At 41.1% G+C, this 20883-nt stretch overlaps 2 protein-coding genes across 5 annotated transcripts in view; one reads left to right on the forward strand and one right to left on the reverse strand.

Moving 5' to 3' along the window:
- LOC138359727 (mucin-21-like) overlaps positions 1-16723 on the forward strand; it is a 30150-nt gene extending 13427 nt beyond the window's left edge. For 2 of the 4 annotated variants that reach the window (XM_069319296.1, XM_069319297.1), the window contains 4 exons: positions 12240-12278; positions 14433-14471; positions 15129-15221; positions 15457-16723. In XM_069319296.1, coding sequence (XP_069175397.1) covers positions 12240-12278; positions 14433-14471; positions 15129-15221; positions 15457-15545 — 260 coding nt within the window. In that variant the 3' untranslated portion in view covers positions 15546-16723. The remainder of the gene's footprint in view (positions 1-12239; positions 12279-14432; positions 14472-15128; positions 15222-15456) is intronic. The other 2 variants (XM_069319298.1, XM_069319299.1) reach the window with 1 other exon arrangement.
- Positions 16724-20149: 3426 nt separating this feature from the next.
- The window catches only part of LOC138359723 (sodium-dependent proline transporter-like), a 30614-nt gene continuing 29880 nt past the window's right edge, over positions 20150-20883 (reverse strand). Inside the window, exon 16 of the mRNA XM_069319287.1 lies at positions 20150-20720. The gene's annotated coding sequence lies outside the window, so the exon portion shown is untranslated. The remainder of the gene's footprint in view (positions 20721-20883) is intronic.

The following is a 20883-nucleotide window of genomic DNA, read 5'->3' on the forward strand; positions in this document are numbered from 1 at the left end:
CTACCACCACCAGTCACATCAACCAGTCTTACCACCACCACCAGTCACATCAACCAGTCTTACCACCACCACCAGTCACATCAACCAGTCTTACCACCACCACCAGTCACATCAACCAGTCTTACCACCACTATCAGTCACATCAACCAGTCTTACCACCACTACCAGTCACATCAACCAGTCTTACCACCACCACCAGTCACATCAACCAGTCTTACCACCACTATCAGTCACATCAACCAGTCTTACCACCACCAGTCACATCAACCAGTCTTACCACCACCACCAGTCACATCAACTGTTGTCAACTCTACCATCACTACCACTGACAACCATATTTACAACCAGCACCAAGACTTGCCCTCACAAGAACCACCATTCATGCCAGTACATATGTCACATATGTACATATGTACACAGTTACATATGTCACCACAATTGTCACAACCAGTCAAGTCCTGTTTCTCTACAACCACAAGCACGTTTATCGCTACCATTACTACTAACAACCTTTCTTAAACCAACCACCATTCACAACCACAAGCACGTTTATCGCTACCATTGCTACTAACAACCTTTCTTAAACCAACCACCATTCACAACCACAACACTAAGGTCAAAGGAACCACTATCCTCAGCACCTGTCATTCTGCCAATTTTATCTTAACCAACATTATACATTATACATTTATATCTTAACCAACATTATACATTATACATTTATATCTTAACCAACATTATACATTATACATTTATATCTTAACCAACATTATACAACGTGATTTGTCAATTGTCAGAATTCCGTGAATAATTTTAGCCTTGAAAACCACGTGATTAGACATAATTGACAGTTTCATTTACACAGGTGCAGCTGGGAACACAGCTAACACAACCAGCCCAGGTAAGTCACAACTACAACAGTTACCATCTATGTTACAACCACAATCACTGCAACCACTATTACTGATGAAAGCCAAATCTATAGCCAATATCACATTTATTATCTCTACCAAGATTGTCATAAACCTTTACTACCACCACTACCAGTCACATCAACCAGTCTTACTACCACTGCCAGTTACATTAACCACAATTCTTTACGCTGCCAGTCACAGCAACCGTTACTGTTACTACTGCTAGAGGCATCAACCAGATTAACTGTGACATCAACTACACTTACTCCCACAACCAGTCAACTAGATATAGTGCCACTACCACATTAACAACTATTACTAGCACTGTCACTCATATCAACCGCAATTACTACCAATTAAAGGCATATCAACCACTAATACTTCTACCAACCATATGTACCACAAGCCCCCAAGACTTATACTCAAAAGAACCTGTGGAACCTGTGGAACCTGTGGAAATATAACTAGTTGTAATATTAATATAACTAGTTATGTTAATGATGTTAACTAGCAGGGGTAATTGTCACTATAATTGCCCCCTGGTAGTTACACTCAGCTCCTCTACCACCATACTACAATTAATTCCCACAGGAAGATTACAAATAAATATAACATGTCCTGTTTTTTTTCACAGACGTGATAACACGCGATAATGCACATAATTGACATTTTCATTTACACAGGTGCAGCTGGGAACACAACTAACACAACCAGCCCAGGTAAGTCACCACTACAACAGTTACCACCTTCGCTACAACCACTATTACTATCCAAAGTCCAAAGCCAGTATAACATTTGTCACCGCAACCACTAAGATTGTAAATTATATCATCTCACTGTACTATAACTACCGGTTACATCAACCACTACCAACCAAACCATTCATTACACACTTCTGGTTTCAACTCTTTTGACCATGTCGTAGCTCAGTCGTTTAATGCAGCGTTTGGGATGATCTAGGACGTAGGTTCGAATCCTCGTCACGGCCCTTGGGGATTTGATCAAACCATTCATAAATGGTAGTACAGGATATATATATTTGGGAAAATTTGTATACTAAACACAGAACATTTATCACATAAGGGGTCACAATACCAACATTGCATGTCAACATTTTCAATATCAGCATCAGAAACTTAATTGGTTATCTTCAGGTTATCTTGAGATGATTTCGGGGCTTTTTAGTGTCCCCGCGGCCCGGTCCTCGACCAGGCCTCCACCCCCAGGAAGCAGCCCGTGACAGCTGACTAACACCCCAGGTACCTATTTTACTGCTAGGTAACAGGGGCGTAGGGTGAAAGAAACTCTGCCCATTGTTTCTCGCCGGCGCCTGGGATCGAACCCAGGATCACAGGATCACAAGTCCAGCGTGCTGTCCGCTCGGCCGACCGGCTCCCCCTGGTAACAATTTATATAAAATCATTTCAATACTGACTGGACTAAAGAGGCGTATAGCAGTCTATATAACACATTACATTTTAGATATGAAGTGGGTTACATATAGCAGTTTAAAACACGATATATTGTGAAAATATAGTTTATATTACAAAACGAAGATGATGCAGTTAAAGAGTAGAACTAATATAAACTAATTAAACCATTAGTACATCCTTAGCACCTTACATCAACACTGAGACACAACACAACATCAACTCTACATCAAGACATTGACACAACATCAACTCTACATCAAGACATTGACACAACATCAACTCTACATCAAGACATTGACACAACATCAACTCTACATCAAGACATTGACACAACATCAACTCTACATCAAGACATTGACACAACATCAACTCTACATCAAGACATTGACACAACATCAACTCTACATCAAGACATTGACACAACATCAACTCTACATCAAGACATTGACACAACATCAACTCTACATCAAGACATTGACACAACATCAACTCTACATCAAGACATTGACACAACATCAACTCTACATCAAGACATTGACACAACATCAACTCTACATCAAGACATTGACACAACATCAACTCTACATCAAGACATTGACACAACATCAACTCTACATCAAGACATTGACACAACATCAACTCTACATCAAGACATTGACACAACATCAACTCTACATCAAGACATTGACACAACATCAACTCTACATCAAGACATTGACACAACATCAACTCTACATCAAGACATTGACACAACATCAACTCTACATCAAGACATTGACACAACATCAACTCTACATCAAGACATTGACACAACATCAACTCTACATCAAGACATTGACACAACATCAACTCTACATCAAGACATTGACACAACATCAACTCTACATCAAGACATTGACACAACATCAACTCTACATCAAGACATTGACACAACATCAACTCTACATCAAGACATTGACACAACATCAACTCTACATCAAGACATTGACACAACATCAACTCTACATCAAGACATTGACACAACATCAACTCTACATCAAGACATTGACACAACATCAACTCTACATCAAGACATTGACACAACATCAACTCTACATCAAGACATTGACACAACATCAACTCTACATCAAGACATTGACACAACATCAACTCTACATCAAGACATTGACACAACATCAACTCTACATCAAGACATTGACACAACATCAACTCTACATCAAGACATTGACACAACATCAACTCTACATCAAGACATTCTGGGACTATCCTGGCTTATAACCACTCCAAGTCCTGCTCCTCTACTACCACTAGCGTCTTTAATCACTACCATCGCTACTGACAACCTTTCTTAAACCAACTACCATTCACAACCACAAAACTAAAATCAGCAAAACCTTGTCCTAATCGCCTGACAATCTGCCCCATATATATAACTTAACCAACACAATACAATGAGATTTGTCAATTGTCAGAATTCCGCGACACATTTTAACCTTGAAAACACGTGAAAATCGACATTATTGACATTTTCATTTACACAGGTGCAGCTGGGAACACAACTAACACAACCAGCCCAGGTAAGTCACCACTACAACAATAACCATCTTCGCTACAACCACAACCACTGCAACCACTATTACTACTGCTGATGAAAGCCAGTGTCACAAGATTGTCAATTATATCAACCTCTTCTAAGACTGCCAGTCACATTAACCACTCATAAAACCTTACCTTGCCTTGAGGTTACCTTGAGGTGCTTCCGGGGCTTAGCGTCCCCGCGGCCCGGTCGTCGACCACACCGCCACAAGTCTGCAATAGTTGCTAATTCTGCCACTGCCAGTCACATCACCTGCAAACTATTACCACTACCCAGTCACATCACCACCACCTCCGCTGCCAGCCACGTCAATCATTCTACCACTGCCAGTCTTATCAACCAGTCTTGCTTCACCTGCTCATCATATCAGCCGTTACTGATACGATTGACAGTCACATCACTAACTGTTACTACCACAGCAAGTAACATCACTAATTCTTACTACATCAGCAAGGAACATCAATTGCAAGTACTACCACTATCAGATACATCAACCACTATTATTCCACTGCTACTCATGACAACCGCTTCAGTTACAACTACTGCTAGAGCCATTAACCAGACTAACTACCACTACCAGTCACATCGACTGCTGTTACTACAACCACAACTCATATCAAACACTATTACTTCCTCACCAATCACTACCACCACCACTGAGTCACAAAGCACACATCCACTGTCAACCACATCAACCACCACCACATTTACCACTAATACTACTCCCAACCACATTTACCACAAGCACCAAAACTTGCAATTACAAGGAGCACCATTAACAGCAGTACTAGTTAATGTCACTGCCACTGCCACTCAGCTCCACTACTAATGTGTTTATCTTCTACCATTAACAAACTGTTATCAAACAACTAAAGCTAAAGTCAGCACAACCACTGTCCTCACTCTAACAATCTGCCCATATATATATATATATATATATATATATATATATATATATATATATATATATATATATATATATATATATATATATATATATTTATAACTTAACCAACATAATACAAAGTGAGTTTTCAATTTTCACAATTCCTGGATTCATTTTAACTTTGTAAACACGAGATAATAAACATTATTGACATTTTCATTTACACAGGTGCAGCTGGGAACACAACTAACACAACCAGCCCAGGTAAGTCTACAACAGTTACCATCTACGCTACAACCACAACCACTTCAACTGATGAAAGCCAATCTACAACATCACCACCACCAAGATTGTCAATTATCTCAGTCGCTTGAAGTGCCAGTTACATCAATTGCTATCACATATACCATCAATACTACAGCAACCATATCTACTATCAGCACCAAACCATGCCATCACAAGAACCACCATTAATACCACTATTAGATATATGTCACTACCATTGTAATTGACAGTCACATCAAAAACTATTATTTCCAGTGTTAGACAGACCATTCTCTACTGCTACCACTGAAAGTAGCATCAACCACTGATACTACTGCCAACCACATTTACTACAAACACCAAGCTTTACAACCACAAGAACCACCATTAATACCATTACCAAGTCGACCCTCATACTACAACTCTACATCAACTCTACATCAAGACATTGACACAACATCAACTCTACATCAAGACATTGACACAACATCAACTCTACATCAAGACATTGACACAACATCAACTCTACATCAAGACATTGACACAACATCAACTCTACATCAAGACATTGACACAACATCAACTCTACATCAAGACATTGATACAACATCAACTCTACATCAAGACATTGACACAACATCAACTCCACATCAAGACATTGATAGAGCTGGTATCGTCGAAACTTTTAAAATACTAAACAATTTGGAGGATATTGAACCACATCAAACCACAGGCGCCGGCGAGAAACAATGGGCAGAGTTTCTTTCACCCTATGCCCCTGTTACCTAGCAGTAAAATAGGTACCTGGGTGTTAGTCAGCTGTCACGGGCTGCTTCCTAGGGGTGGAGGCCTGGTCGAGGACCGGGCCGCGGGGACACTAAAGCCCCGAAATCATCTCAAGATAACCTCAAGAAGATTACCACTTCTATACAAGGTCAGATGTAACACAAACAAGAAGCAACGGTTGCAAGCTCAACAAACCATAATGTGGGGCATAAAACAGGAGATGTTTTTCCCCCATAGGTATATACACCCATAGAACCGCCTACCCGCCGAAGCTGTAAATGTCAAAATATTACTGAAATTCAAAATCAAATTCGATAAAATCATCTGAACAAATGAGGGGGGGTCCTTTGGCAAGCCGCCGGTATCCTGTCCCCGTCAAGGCCACTATCTCTTAGGTGATAGGTAGCCTACCTATCACCCAGGTAGGCTACCTTGCCTAGATGTAACAGTCTGAGAGAGGAATAGTGGCTGTCACACTGCCGTCTAAACTTAGGAAACCAACATAGCCTTAATGCTAAAAGTGTGTGCTCTGATAGGTACAAGTGGAGTGTTGTCAACGCTAATCTCACCCGCCCCCTTACACACGGCTCCAGTTGACAAGGAATTCGATGCAGTAAAGTAGGTCCTGATTAATAAGGTATTGAACAAATACTATAAAAGCAAGATCACCAACTTGCTAATAAAAACCGTTCCTGACACCAAACAAAACCCTTTGAAGAGACAAATGTCATCTATGCCTTCATTCGCCCACTTGGGGACTGTCAGCCCCTACGAACTCAATATATAGGCAAGACAACATCCCTTTCAAGACGCGTAACAATGCACAAACAGCAAGGCCCTATCGAGGAACATATAGTCTCTATACATAACCAGGTCACCACCAGAGAAATGTAAATATTCGAACTCTGCCTTTGATAATGTTAACAAGAGTTCAAAAAACGCATCTTTTAGCATCAGGCCAAACAAAGTTGTAAAATGAACTTTGGAGAGTTAATTTTTCAACTTCCTTCTCAAGATAAGAAACACATGAGAAAAATAGAGAAGATTCGCGCTAAAATCATTCATCTCACACTTTTTATCATACTCAATAATATTATATTATATATATATATATATATATATATATATATATATATATATATATATATATATATATATATATATATATATATATATTCTTAAAGAACTGAAAGAATTATTGACTCGTTATAGACTTGTAAACACTTGATAATCAACATTATTGACATTTTCATTTACACAGGTGCAGCTGGGAACACAACCAGTAACACAACCAGCCCAGGTAAGTCACAACTACAACAATCACTCAACAACATGCAACTAGAGTGAACTACCACCACTGTCATGCAACCACTAACACCAATGTTGTTAATAATATTATCTACCTCTGCTCACACCACTGTCAGTCTCATCTACGGGGCATCATTTCCAGTAGCAACCTCATCTACTACCACATCTACCACCACTACACTTGTATCTACCATTAAGACCATATTCTATTGCAATTTCTACGATAATGAACTAAGATCTACACATTCGAGAATTAACACCTGTCAGTCAATGACAATATATGCTACAACACCTATAATTACCAACATCTACCACAACTACCACCATTGGCAACAGTATCCACGAAAACTACCCCATTATTTCTACCACCAAACTGATTCACCGGTAACAACACCTACAACCACCCAACTACCACTATCGAGTTCATATAACCACTACCAGTTCTACCACAACCATAACCACCATCACAGCTACCACAATTTCGGTACACCTACTATTCCTTACCGACACGAGAATCTAAAATAATTCTCAAGAATTGATTCTTGGGGCGTATTTGACACACCTGAATACCTTGTAGTAGATTTAGGTTGAGTAGATCGTAGTAGACTTAGGTTAAGTAGATTATATAAGATCTTGCGTAGATATTGATCTTCAGACAACAGCTGCTGGTCATTACCTACGAATTGTCTTCAAGCACAGGTAGGGTTGTAAACACCACTGATACTGGTAAATAGGTAGTTACTACCACCATTACCAAACATTAGGCTTCAATAATCACTACCAACACTGATCTATTGTTTCTTAAGTCATATCTATTGTTTCTTAAGTCATATCTATTGTTTCTTAAGTCATATCTATTGTTTCTTAAGTCATATCTACCACTGTTGCTCCTGTAAATGGCATCTACTACTATTGTAAATTTCATATACCATTATTCTCACTTTAATTTACATCTACCACTATTGCCACTATAAAATGCCACTGTAAATCACAGTTGTAAAATCATTAGTTGTAAAATAAAGTGTTTTAACATTTGAAGATTATACAAAGATTAATAACCTTGTAAAAGTTTTATTTACACATTTACACAGGTGCAGCTAGGAACACAACCAGCCCAGGTAGGTTGGATGTGGACAGCTACCAACCACATTGAAACCATTGCTACTACCACTACCAACACCACTACCACTGAAACCACCACTACCACCACCATTGAAACCACCACTACCACTGAAACCACCACTACCACCACCATTGAAACCACCACTACCACTGAAACCACCACTACCACCACCATTGAAACCACCACTACCACTGAAACCACCACTACCACCACCACCGTTGAAACCACCACTACCACCACCACCACCATTGAAACCACCACTACCATCACCACCACTGAAACCACCACCACCACCAACATTGAAACCACTACTACCACCACCACCACCACCACCACTGAAACCACCACCACCACTGAAACCACCACCACCACCACTGAAACCACCACCACCACCACCATTGAAACCACCACCACCACCACTGAAACCACCACCACCACTGAAACCACCACCACCACCACTGAAACCACCACCACCACCACCACTGAAACCACCACCACCACTGAAACCACCACCACCACCACTGAAACTACCACCACCACTGAAACCACCACTACCACCATTGAAACCACCACTACCACCACCACCACTGAAACCACCACTACCACCACCAACATTGAAACCACTACTACCACCACCACCACCACCACCACTGAAACCACCACTACCACCACCACCACCACCATTGAAACCACCACTATCACCACCACCACTGAAACCACCACTACCACTACCACCACCAACATTGAAACCACTACTACCACCACCACCACCACTGAAACCACCACTACCACTGAAACCACCATCATTGCCACCACCAGCAAAACCACAACTACCACCACCACTGAACCACTGCCACCACTATCACTATTACCCAATCGCCTCCACCACCATCACATCCACTAGCAATCACATAGACTTACAACCACAATTTACAACCTCATCTACCACCACTACCACCACCGCTGAATGTGCTTGTTACCATTACTACCAATTAAACCTATAATTACCACAAATAACAACCAAAATTCCTATAAAAACCAACTGGGTTAATAACCGGGACCCATTATATGTAATCGCTTCTATTTAACGAGGTGGATATAAGGCATTATATACATCCATATATAACAACCCATTATATATGGATATATATAATGGAACCCATTATATATGGATATATATAATGGGTTGTGGGTAAGATGTACCTTAAGGATAATTTAAGGTATATCTACCACTCTAACTACCATATCTACCACATCTACCACTCTAACTACCATATCTTCCACTCACACCAGTTCCAGTGGTTCACAAGTGTCCACCATTCTACAACCAGAACAGACAAAGACAGTCCTTCTTATCCCCCCTACTGGTAACCACAACCCCTCCACCACCACTACCAATGCCAATCCACCCAACAACCATTCACATCTACCATGTTTACCACTCTTGACAACCAGAGGGGCCTCGTAGCCTGGTGGATAGCGCGCAGGACTCGTAATTCTGTGGCGCGGGTTCGATTCCCGCACGAGGCAGAAACAAATGGGCAAAGTTTCTTTCACCCTGAATGCCCCTGTTACCTAGCAGTAAATAGGTACCTGGGTGTTAGTCAGCTGTCACGGGCTGCTTCCTGGGGGTGGAGGCCTGGTCAAGGACCGGGCCGCGGGGACACTAAAAGCCCCGAAATCAACTCAAGATAACCTAACCACAATTCCAATCACTATTACCACTGACAAGTACGTCTACCACCATTAACAACTACTAACGTGTATACCACCATCTACCACCAGCAAGCTCTCATGTACTAACTACTATTCACTATCAGTACTGACACAAGTGGTACCGCAGTTCTACACCCCTGGGGCCAAGATCAACCAAGCATACGAAACCTGTACATCTTTTCTTAATCCAAAAGGCTTTGTTTACACTTATTAGACAGTTTACGACCTTGAAAGCTTCAGAACCCAAAGTCATCACTGTTAAAAATCTCGTAGTACTTCGGGTCGCATAAACTGTTAAATATATGAAAGCAAAGCCGCTTTGTTTGAGGAAAGATGTAAATGTTTCGTCTGTGGGTGCGTAAATAATTGATGAATCCTGATTGGATAACATGTTTATTTATATTATTTAATGAGATATAACAAGGGGGGATAATTGTAAATTTCCTGACAATCATTGCCTTTGTAAACACGTGATTATCAACATTATTTACATTTTCATTTACACAGGTGCAGCTGGGAACACAACTAACACAACCAGCCCCGGTAAGTCACCACTACAACAATTACCAACCACAATCAATGTTATCACTCCTACTATTCCTCCCACTGCCACACGTATCTACCACCATCACTATAACAACTATCTCAGTGGCACTACATCTACCAGCTGCACTTCCAACAATGACTACAATTATCAGCAATATCTACCACAATTCCTACCACTGTCACCCTGATGGGACCAGCACGTTCTTGTGGTAGATGTTACTGGTTCTACCACAAAGTCTACCACTGATAACCATCTCTGAAATCACTGTTTACCTTTCCAGCTACCACAATTATCAGTACCACTGCTAACCACAACTACCACAAATGTCAACCATATCTACCACAACTGTCAATCAAATCTACTACCACTGCCAACCACATACTAGCACTTGGTAGTTCGTCAACCACTACAACTCTCTTTACTGTTTTTGTAATAACTATCATTAACAACCATTATTGACCAATTAACCACAACCACAACTACCACCAAAGGTGCCAAAGTCATATCTTTACGTAAACAGACCACTAATATTTAACAAAATCTTTTACAAATACTTTAACATGGTGATTTACCAATTCATCAATTAACTGACTTGGTTCATGACCTTGTAAACACGAGATAATCGACATTATTTACATTTTCATTTACACAGGTGGAGCTGGGAACACAACTAACACAACCACCACAGGTAAGTCTCTACCACCACACGTGTCAACCACACTGCAACCACAACCAGTGTCATACACACTTATTGTTACTCAAAGTTGTGTCAACCACTATCCATAATACTATCAATCACGTTAAATACATCTACCACTAACCCCTACCACTGTCAACCACATCTACCACCAGTCCACAAACCTCGTCTACCAACATTGCCACTCATATATCTACCATAAAAGCTATATATGGCAATTCCAACCTCAATTATATTGATGCCATAATGGCAACTCTATATTGATGCCATACAACTACCACGATCAGTCATTACAACACTGTCAGCTGCCCACAACCACAACTGCCACCACAAGTGTCTACCAATCACCTAGTATGCGCTATAAAGGTGTTAAAATGCATTAAAGGGACTTCAAACACCTCAAAATATTCCAGAGTTGGTTATTTACCTTTGTAAACACTAATCAACACTAATTACACTTTCATTTACACAGGTGCAGCTGGGAACACTACTAGCAAAGGTATGCTGCAGCCGCCACACTTGCTAATTACCATAGTTCATCATTCTGGCTACAACTACTACCAGCACTTTGTCTAATCACTACCACTATCACCAGACAATACCATTACTTCCACTAGTCACCACAATTACCACCACCATACGTCCCAACCACTATTACCAGCCAACACCGCGACCATAAGCCATCTTGCGCATCAAGATTACCACTAACTACTACCACTATCACTGGCCACAACCACTATTACCACAAACCATTATAACCACAATCGCCACTACACTACCTCTGTCACCAGCCAGTATCAACCCTTGCACGTTTGGGAGTGATCCTGGTCGTCATGGGTTCGAATCCTGGCTGGATCATTTCGAGTTCTTTGTTCTCTATGGCTTGCGCGAGAATTTTGAGAACTTTATGATGTTAAATGACTATGTAAATACGTGTTAATTAACACTTAACACTTTCATTTACACAGGAGGAGCGGGAGTGAACTCAACTAACACAACCAGTCCAGGTATGTCGCCTCTACCACAATTACTACTAATGGTGATAGTCTCATCTACCACTAACCTGTTTCTACCGCTACCCAGCCTCTACCACTAACAAGCTTCAATCGTTAATCAGATTTTAGAACTAACCAGCCTATAGCACTAATCATTCTCTACCACTAACCAACCACTATCGCTAACCAGCCTCTATCGTTAAGCAGCCTCTACCAATAGCTAACTAGTATTACTAACCACACTGGTATTGTCAGTGGGTCTCTGCACGCTCTCCAGGTCAGCAATTTCTCCAGCTTTGAAAGGGGCTGTCATTGTGCAGCAGTACTCCACTCTAGAGGGCACTAGCGTCTTGAAGAGTATCATCATCGGTATAGCACTCTAGTGTGAAAAGTGCCACCACCACATCACTGGCAAAACAGTCACATGTTCATCACTAATGCCACAATTAGGGACCACATGTGCCACCAACACTACTGCCATTCCGTAATGGCAACAGCCTATAGCCATACCAAATACCACAATCATTGCAGACCTAACCTATCCACACTGACGGTGTGGGTAGTTAAGGTTTGCTAATCACTCCTATTAATCACTCTCCTGCAAATCACGAATCTGCCAACACCAGCTGAACAAACGAGCCATTTATACAATACAATACAATATAATTGATACAATATAATTGATTCATTAAATTTTTGTTGCTACACTGAACTACAGTGTATAGAAAACACAGAGACATATAGGGGTCACTGTTAGAAAACCAAATGAGGCGCTGCTGAGGTAGGGAACACACACAAGGTTAAGCGGGCGTTTCCTCTCTGGGTCGCGACACTGAGGCGCTGGAACAGGAAGCTGGCTGGCCGCTGTTGGGTGTGTGGTCTTTAAGGGATCCGGATGAGTTGTTTTTGTCCTCGATTTACAATCGTGGATCTTGGGTTCGATTCACGGGCGGGATGGAAATGATTTGGCATGTTTCTTTTCACCTAATGCAGCTGTTCACCTAGCAGTATTGATCCGGGAGTCAGGCAACTATTGTGGGTTTGTATCCTGAAGGGCGGGGGGGGGGGGGTTAGGATGTAAGCCCACAAGTTTTCCATCTTAAATTTTCCATGATAGGGAGGAAACCTCGAAAAAAAGCCAAAGTATATACACAGGCTTCCTGTCCCTGACAAAGTTTCTAAAGTTTCCTTATAGTTTCAATTATTTTCTGTCAGGTACCTGCTGAAGCCGCCATCTACTTGCGGTACGGGTTCGTTCCCGACTCTCAATCGCGAATACCGGGTTCGATTCCTGGACGAGACAGAAACAGTTGGGTACGTTTCATATCACCTATTGCCTCTGTTGACCTAGCAGAACATAGGTACCTGGGAGTTAGTCAAAAGCTAAGGGACTGCCCAATAGTTCGACCATGGGGAGACCTCGATATCAGCCTACATATAAGGTGTGCCTAATAGGCCAAATTGCCTAATAAGCCGAATTTTCCTGAAATTATACATCAGGACATTCTCTTACACATGAGTAATGAAATTTTGGAGATCTTGTGGGCTTCTACTTATGGCTGAAATTCATTCTTCTTACTACCCACTTTGACCCTTATAGCATGACGGTGTTAATGGTACAATAAGTCGTTGTGTCGGGGGACAGGCAGCCTGTGTATATATACACGTTAGGCTTATATCCAGGTCTTTCCCCTCCCCCCCCAAGGTAGAACTATTGATCTTTCCCAGGATGCAACAAGCCGACTAACTCCCGGGTACCTATTTACTACTAGGTGAATATCGAGAGTGGATGACAGGAAACGTGCCCAACCATTTCTCTTCCGCCCGGGATTCGAACCCGGAATTCCCGATTCTGAGTTGAGAACGAATCCGACTGTACTACTGGGACCCTTATTGCTAATTTTGGTCTTGTTTTTTTGTGTCGCCACCCCTGCCACTGCTGTGCCACCCTGCCACTGCTGTGCCACCCTGCCACTGCTGTGCCACCCCTGCCACTGCTGTGCCACCCTGCCACTGCTGTGCCACCCTGCCACTGCTGTGCCACCCTGCCACTGCTGTGCCACCCTGCCACTGCTGTGCCACCCTGCCACTGCTGTGCCACCCTGCCACTGTTGTGCCGCTGCAATGTCACCACTGTGCCAATGACATGTCACCACCTCGTCACAGGCACAAAATACCCCATAGACACGGAGGACATCACCAAAGGTAATTTACAACAGTGTAAATTTTGAGGCTACACTCATCTTTTAGCATCAGTTTATTCAAATTCAAATGTTTATTCAGGTAAAGTACATACATACAAGAGGTCATACAAAAATTGATAGATTTATAAATAGAGCTAGTATATACAATGCCTAAAGCCACTATTACGCAAAGCGTTTCGGGCAGGAAAAACATTAAAGACTAGCCTCATGCTAAAAGCTAAGACCAAGCCTTATGCCAATAATATGTAGCCTTCCGCCACATTTAGTGCATAATGGCACACTGAGACTAATGTCAATTTGACGATATCACTATAAAAAATTAAGAGAATTAAAAAAGAAGTTACCCAACAGGTTAAAAAAAACAACTGTTTTTAAACCTTTACAATTAGCTAGAGGTGATGTGTACCTGGTTAATATCACCTGATAGATAGAAAACTTTTTTATACAAAATCGTAAATTCCAACATTTTTAGACCTGGTCTCATCGCATTCAAGAATGTAGAATTTACATCACTCCGTTTCCTTAAAATGATATATATATATATATATATATATATATATATATATATATATATATATATATATATATATATATATATATATATATATATATATATATATATATATATATATATATATATATATGTTTGGTATTCCAGGAACGAATCCCAAAATCACTCCTGTGGACATGGCTAAAGTGCCGGGGACCAGCCTCCACAAGTTGGTCTACATTACTCTTCCCTCCTTCTGCGGTGAGTGGACGAAGTGGAGAGAGAGAGAGAGAGAGAGAGAGAGAGAGAGAGAGAGAGAGAGAGAGAGAGAGAGAGAGAGAGAGAGAGAGAGAGAGTTATCACTGGTTATTATTCTCTATATCCACTTGTTGTGAAAATAGTTGCCATAGAGCGAGGATAACGAATGTGTAGCGAATACAGTAAGGAAAGAGTGAGCAAACTAACCCCCTTCTCTCCCCCCCTTGCCTTCCTACAGGTATGGTGTTTCTCATCATATTGTGTATGTGTTGCACAAGATCCGACTCCATCCTCTGTTCCATCTGTAGTAGCAACCCACCTAAGTAAGTTCCCGCCACCACGCCCACCTCTCTACCAGCCACGCCCACCTCTCTACCAGCCACGCCCACCTCTCTACCAGCCACGCCCACCTCTCAACCAGCCATGCCCACCTCTCAACCGGTCGCACCAACCATGGAAATTGAAAAGGATCTAATACCATGAACATCATGACACCCCTATCCCCCCCCCCCTCTACGCTTCCCACCACAGTCATGGTTATATCATGGATACGTTGACGACTGTCTAATGGCATGAACAAGCGGCGCCTGTCAGTCCACCGTCACACGGAGACAGAGACCATAGTAGACAGACAATCAGACCGCAAAAGAAATATTGACTGAAGCAGATACATATAGACAGAGACCGTAATAGAGACAGAAACCGTTGCTGGCCCAATAACAGACACCATATCAGACAGACACAGAGACGGCAACACATGGACACAATACATTGTAGCATATAGAGACACAGACAGACAGACAGTCATTTTACCAGACAGCCACATAGCAAGAGACAGACAGACGCAGGTACAGACACCACTCGCTCCCCTCTCACCTCAATATTTACACGCTAAGGAATACTAATAACATTGGTGGCTGACGTTATATACAAGTCACAGACAGACAGACAAGATCGAGTATATCTTAATCTGAAGGTCACCTTCCACCGGCGGTTTCATGTAACGAGAGATGTGTCGCGAGAAATAAAGAAAAGCTGAAAAGATAAGAGATAAGAGAAAGTGGGAAGAAATATGAGACTGAATACATCGCAAGAGGGAGAAGCAAAGGATAATAACAGCAAAGAAGGAACTAATCAACAAAAGGAACAGGACAAACAACAACAAAATAACGACAACAACAGAAGGAAAAGACAAAGTAAATATTAAAAAAAAAAAAATTAATATCGTACCCACTAAAAAATATTAGGATATCAGAGGTATACTTAACTACCCAATATGCACAATCAGTTTACCTGCATTATCTTTCATATGTAACAGGTAAACAGTAATACCCATGTATACCAGACAGGTTTACAGCAATTAACTTTCATTATTCTTCAATTCCTATTCTTGCGGACAGGCAACCTATTACATTTATTAAGGCTGCCAATTATGTGCCTCTGTAACCGTGTTCACTACCGCCCACAAGATGGGTATGGGGTGCATAATAAATGAACTAAATACCCCTAATAACAATTTCTAACCAATCCAGGATGAAATTCACATTAGCCTAAAGATCACATACCTGTTTACCACTAGGCTAAGTTCCTAATGTATCGACCTAAAACTTTTACATATATATAAAACGCGCTTGTACTGTATATATAAAGGCGTGATTTATTTATATATAAAACCGAGATGAAGAGATATTTAAAATTTATTTGGTTTATGTGATTAACAATATAAATAAGTACAAAATTTGGATATATTAGACACGCACAAAACTGAATACTTTGACCTTTCAAAGTTTCCATATTTGTGCTTGGTTGCTTCTAATTAGTTTTTAATATAGTGTACTTTATATAAATACTTGCATATACTATAACAAATGTTGCAATATCCTTACTATTATTTCAATTGTTAATGTTATTATATATATCATTTAATGATTTTTGGATAGCTTTTCTATTTACGGAATATTAACATAAAATTGTGTGGAACGCCAGTTAAAATGAGAACAAATTAGACGAGTGTGGCCACCTTGCAGCACCGTCATAGAAAATGAGAAGATTGATACCCATTTTCTCTCTTAGTTCTATGAAATAAAAAAAGGAATAATAGTTACTATTATTGTATTATATTATTATTATTAAAATTATTGAATGATATTACTATTAATGTATTATATTAAATTCACTGCATCTTTTAATGATAATAATAATTATACGATTTAACTGCACTAGTCTCAGTAGTTCTAAATAAACTGCCAGATCAAAATATTCAATTAATTACCTTGAAATATACTATTAATATGGATATAATTAAGTAGATTTTGGTTGCCAGACATTACAAGAGTAGTCCTAAGAGTGCATCAGGTAGTCCTAAGAGTGCATCAGGTAGTCCTAAGAGTGCATCAGGTAGTCCTAAGAGTGCATCAGGTAGTCCTAAGAGCGCATCAGGTAGTCCTAAGAGCGCATCAGGTAGTCCTAAGAGTGCATCAGGTAGTCCTAAGAGTGCATCAGGTAGTCCTAAGAGCGCATCAGGTAGTCCTAGAGTGCATCAGGTAGTCCTAAGAGTGCATCAGGTAGTCCTAAGAGTGTATCAGGTAGTCCTAAGAGTGCATCAGGTAGTCCTAAGAGCGCATCAGGTAGTCCTAGAGTGCATCAGGTAGTCCTAAGAGTGCATCAGGTAGTCCTAAGAGTGCATCAGGTAGTCCTAAGAGTGCACCAGGCCCGGCCAAGAGTGCACAAGGTTGGTTTTGGCAACACAGAAGCAAAAAGAGAAAACATGAATCAATGTACTTATTGATTCGTGTTTGGTCACCTCACCCCAAAAAAATTAAGAGTATGTAAAATTGTCTTTACCCAATAATTTGTGTCCTATCACCTCACCCAAAAACGAAAATAAGCATGAAACAGAGAAGGTGAAAAACGTCTTTGAAAATGTAAGAAGTGTCTTGCGAAACTTTTCTAGGCGTCAGACCATAAATAAAACGTGAAAATGAGCTTTGGAGAGTTAATTTTTCAACTACCCTAGACAGTGAAGAGAAATGTAAGAAATATTGAGAAGATTCGTGTTAGAATCTCTAATCTTGCTTTAATCTTTAATCTACAGGGACATTAGGTAATAGGAAATGCACCCAACCATTTCTGTCCAGCACTCCCCCCCCCCCCCCACCTTGGACGGTAGAGGGACGGTCTCGCTTCCTGCAAGTCGGCGTTCAATCCCCGACCGTCCTAGTGGTTGGGCCACCATTCCTTCCCCCCCCCCCTTCGTCCCATCCCATATTCATATCTTGATATCCTTTCCAGGTGCTATATAGTCGTAAAGACTTAGCGTTTTCTTCTGCTAGTTCCCTTCCATACCCCCCCCCCTCTCCCCCCGTCCTACCGAGATTCGAACCTGGGATTCCCAATCACGAGTCGAGACCAGACCCCAGCTATACCACCACACACACACACACACATACCTTAGATAGTACAGAAAGACTTTAAGAACAAATATTGACGTAGTAAAGAATTAAAAAAGAATTTGGTACTATTCACTTCATATCGTCCGAAATATACCTGATAATGTACTATGGTACTCGTCGGTACTATTAGTACTTAGGGAAACAGGCTGGGTATGAGATATATTTGAGAGCATATTGATATATGTGGTGGTGCCCCCACCCCCACCCTAAGGGGGGAGGTGGAGGTAGACAATGGAAGGATAAGACTCACCTTAAGTCTGGGTGAAGTTGGTCACTGTAAACTGGTTGTGGTCTTCCCAGCCTGGTATACGAGGGAGGTGGTGTACACAGAGGTCTACTAAGTCTTGCTGGGTCCACGACCTTGATCTTGCTACTAAGTCCACGACCGCATTAAGGCTTATCACCCTCTGGAAGGTTACGGAGATCACCGCAAGACTTTACTGATCAACCACCAAAGTATACTTTTAGTTCTTAACGCAGGCCCGGACTAAAGTAAACTTTCACTGTATATACACCAAGAAACGCGGTATACCTTTCGGTTTACAGTATATATTGACCTATTAAGGGAAGCTGTAACGAGCCAACGTTCTGATCGGGCCGCGGGGCGCCCACTGGCCGGGGGCGGCGCAGACGGCGCTGCGCGCGGCCTCAGCCAATCAGCGCTCGAGTTGAGGAACTTTCCCGCCGGCGCCCACTTTATTTATTAATAAAATAAATAAATAAATAAATGTTTATTCAGGTAAGGTACCAAGATGCGTATCCAATTTTTTTTTTATATAATGAGTTTGCTCTAGTCCTGGGCTTTAACCATATATATGTTTTATATGTTTTCAACACAACTTATACTTCAATCTCAATTAGTATTAAGTTTTAGTCTTTAGTGTTTTTCCTGCCCGAAACGCTTTGCGTCATAGTGGCTTTAGGCATTGTATGTACTAACCCAATCTATAAATCCACTAATGTTTGTTTCACACCTTGTATGTGCGTACTTTACCGGGATAAACATTTGAATTTGAATTTTTTTTTAATGTTCTCCTGCGTTGTATAACATACAGAATTTTGGGTTATCCAGGGTCAGTTCGGAAGGATATTCTTCCTTGTAAAAAGAAATGGTTGAACCCGTTTCCTTTCACCTAGCAGTAAATAGGTACCAGGGAGTTAGACAACTGTTGTGGGACTGCAACCTGGAGGTCATTACGTAGTTTGACCTTGGGGGGGGGGGGGAGGAACCAGGTATCATCCTGAAGTGTGTATTACCCTAGTTCTATTCACCTAGTTATGCTTAAAGGTAGAGCTCTGCTCTTTCGGTCCACCTCTCAACTGTCAATCAGTCAACTGTTACTACTATTCCCCCCTCCCTCCCCAGGAAGCAGCCCGTAGCAGCTGTCTAACTCCCAGGTACCTATTTACTGCTGTAATAACAATCACTCTAATAACAATTATAAAACACCAGAGGAACCTAAATAAAACAGAAGCAGAAAAGTTTGAATACAATTTTATTTGTCTCGATTTTGATTGGTCAATGGTGAAGTCCAAGACTTAAATCTTGTTATAACTTGCAGATATGATCACCTCTAGCGATATGCCTGTGTAACTCTACACCCAGGTTATATTACTGTGTAACTCTACACCCTGGTGATATTACTGTGTAACTCTACACCCAGGTTATATTACTGTGTAACTCTACACCCTGGTGATATTACTGTGTAACTCTAGACCCTGGTGATATTACTGTGTAACTCTACACCCTGGTGATATTACTGTGTAACTCTACACCCTGGTGATATTACTGTGTAACTCTAGACCCTGGTGATATTACTGTGTAACTCTACCCCCTGGTGATATTACTGTGTAACTCTACACCCTGGTGATATTACTGTGTAACTCTAGACCCTGGTGATATTACTGTGTAACTCTACCCCCTGGTGATATTACTGTGTAACTCTACCCCCTGGTGATATTACTGTGTAACTCTACACCCTGGTGATATTACTGTGTAACTCTACACCCTGGTGATATTACTGTGTAACTCTACACCCTGGTGATATTACTGTGTAACTCTACACCCTGGTGATACTACTGTGTAACTCTACACCCTGGTGATATTACTGTGTAACTCTACACCCTGGTGATATTACTGTGTAACTCTACACCCTAGTGATATACTGTGTAACTCTACACCCTGGTGATATTACTGTGTAACTCTACACCCT

Source organism: Procambarus clarkii, chromosome 92 (assembly GCF_040958095.1).
Source record: "Procambarus clarkii isolate CNS0578487 chromosome 92, FALCON_Pclarkii_2.0, whole genome shotgun sequence".
NCBI classification, from domain to species: Eukaryota; Metazoa; Arthropoda; class Malacostraca; order Decapoda; family Cambaridae; genus Procambarus; species Procambarus clarkii.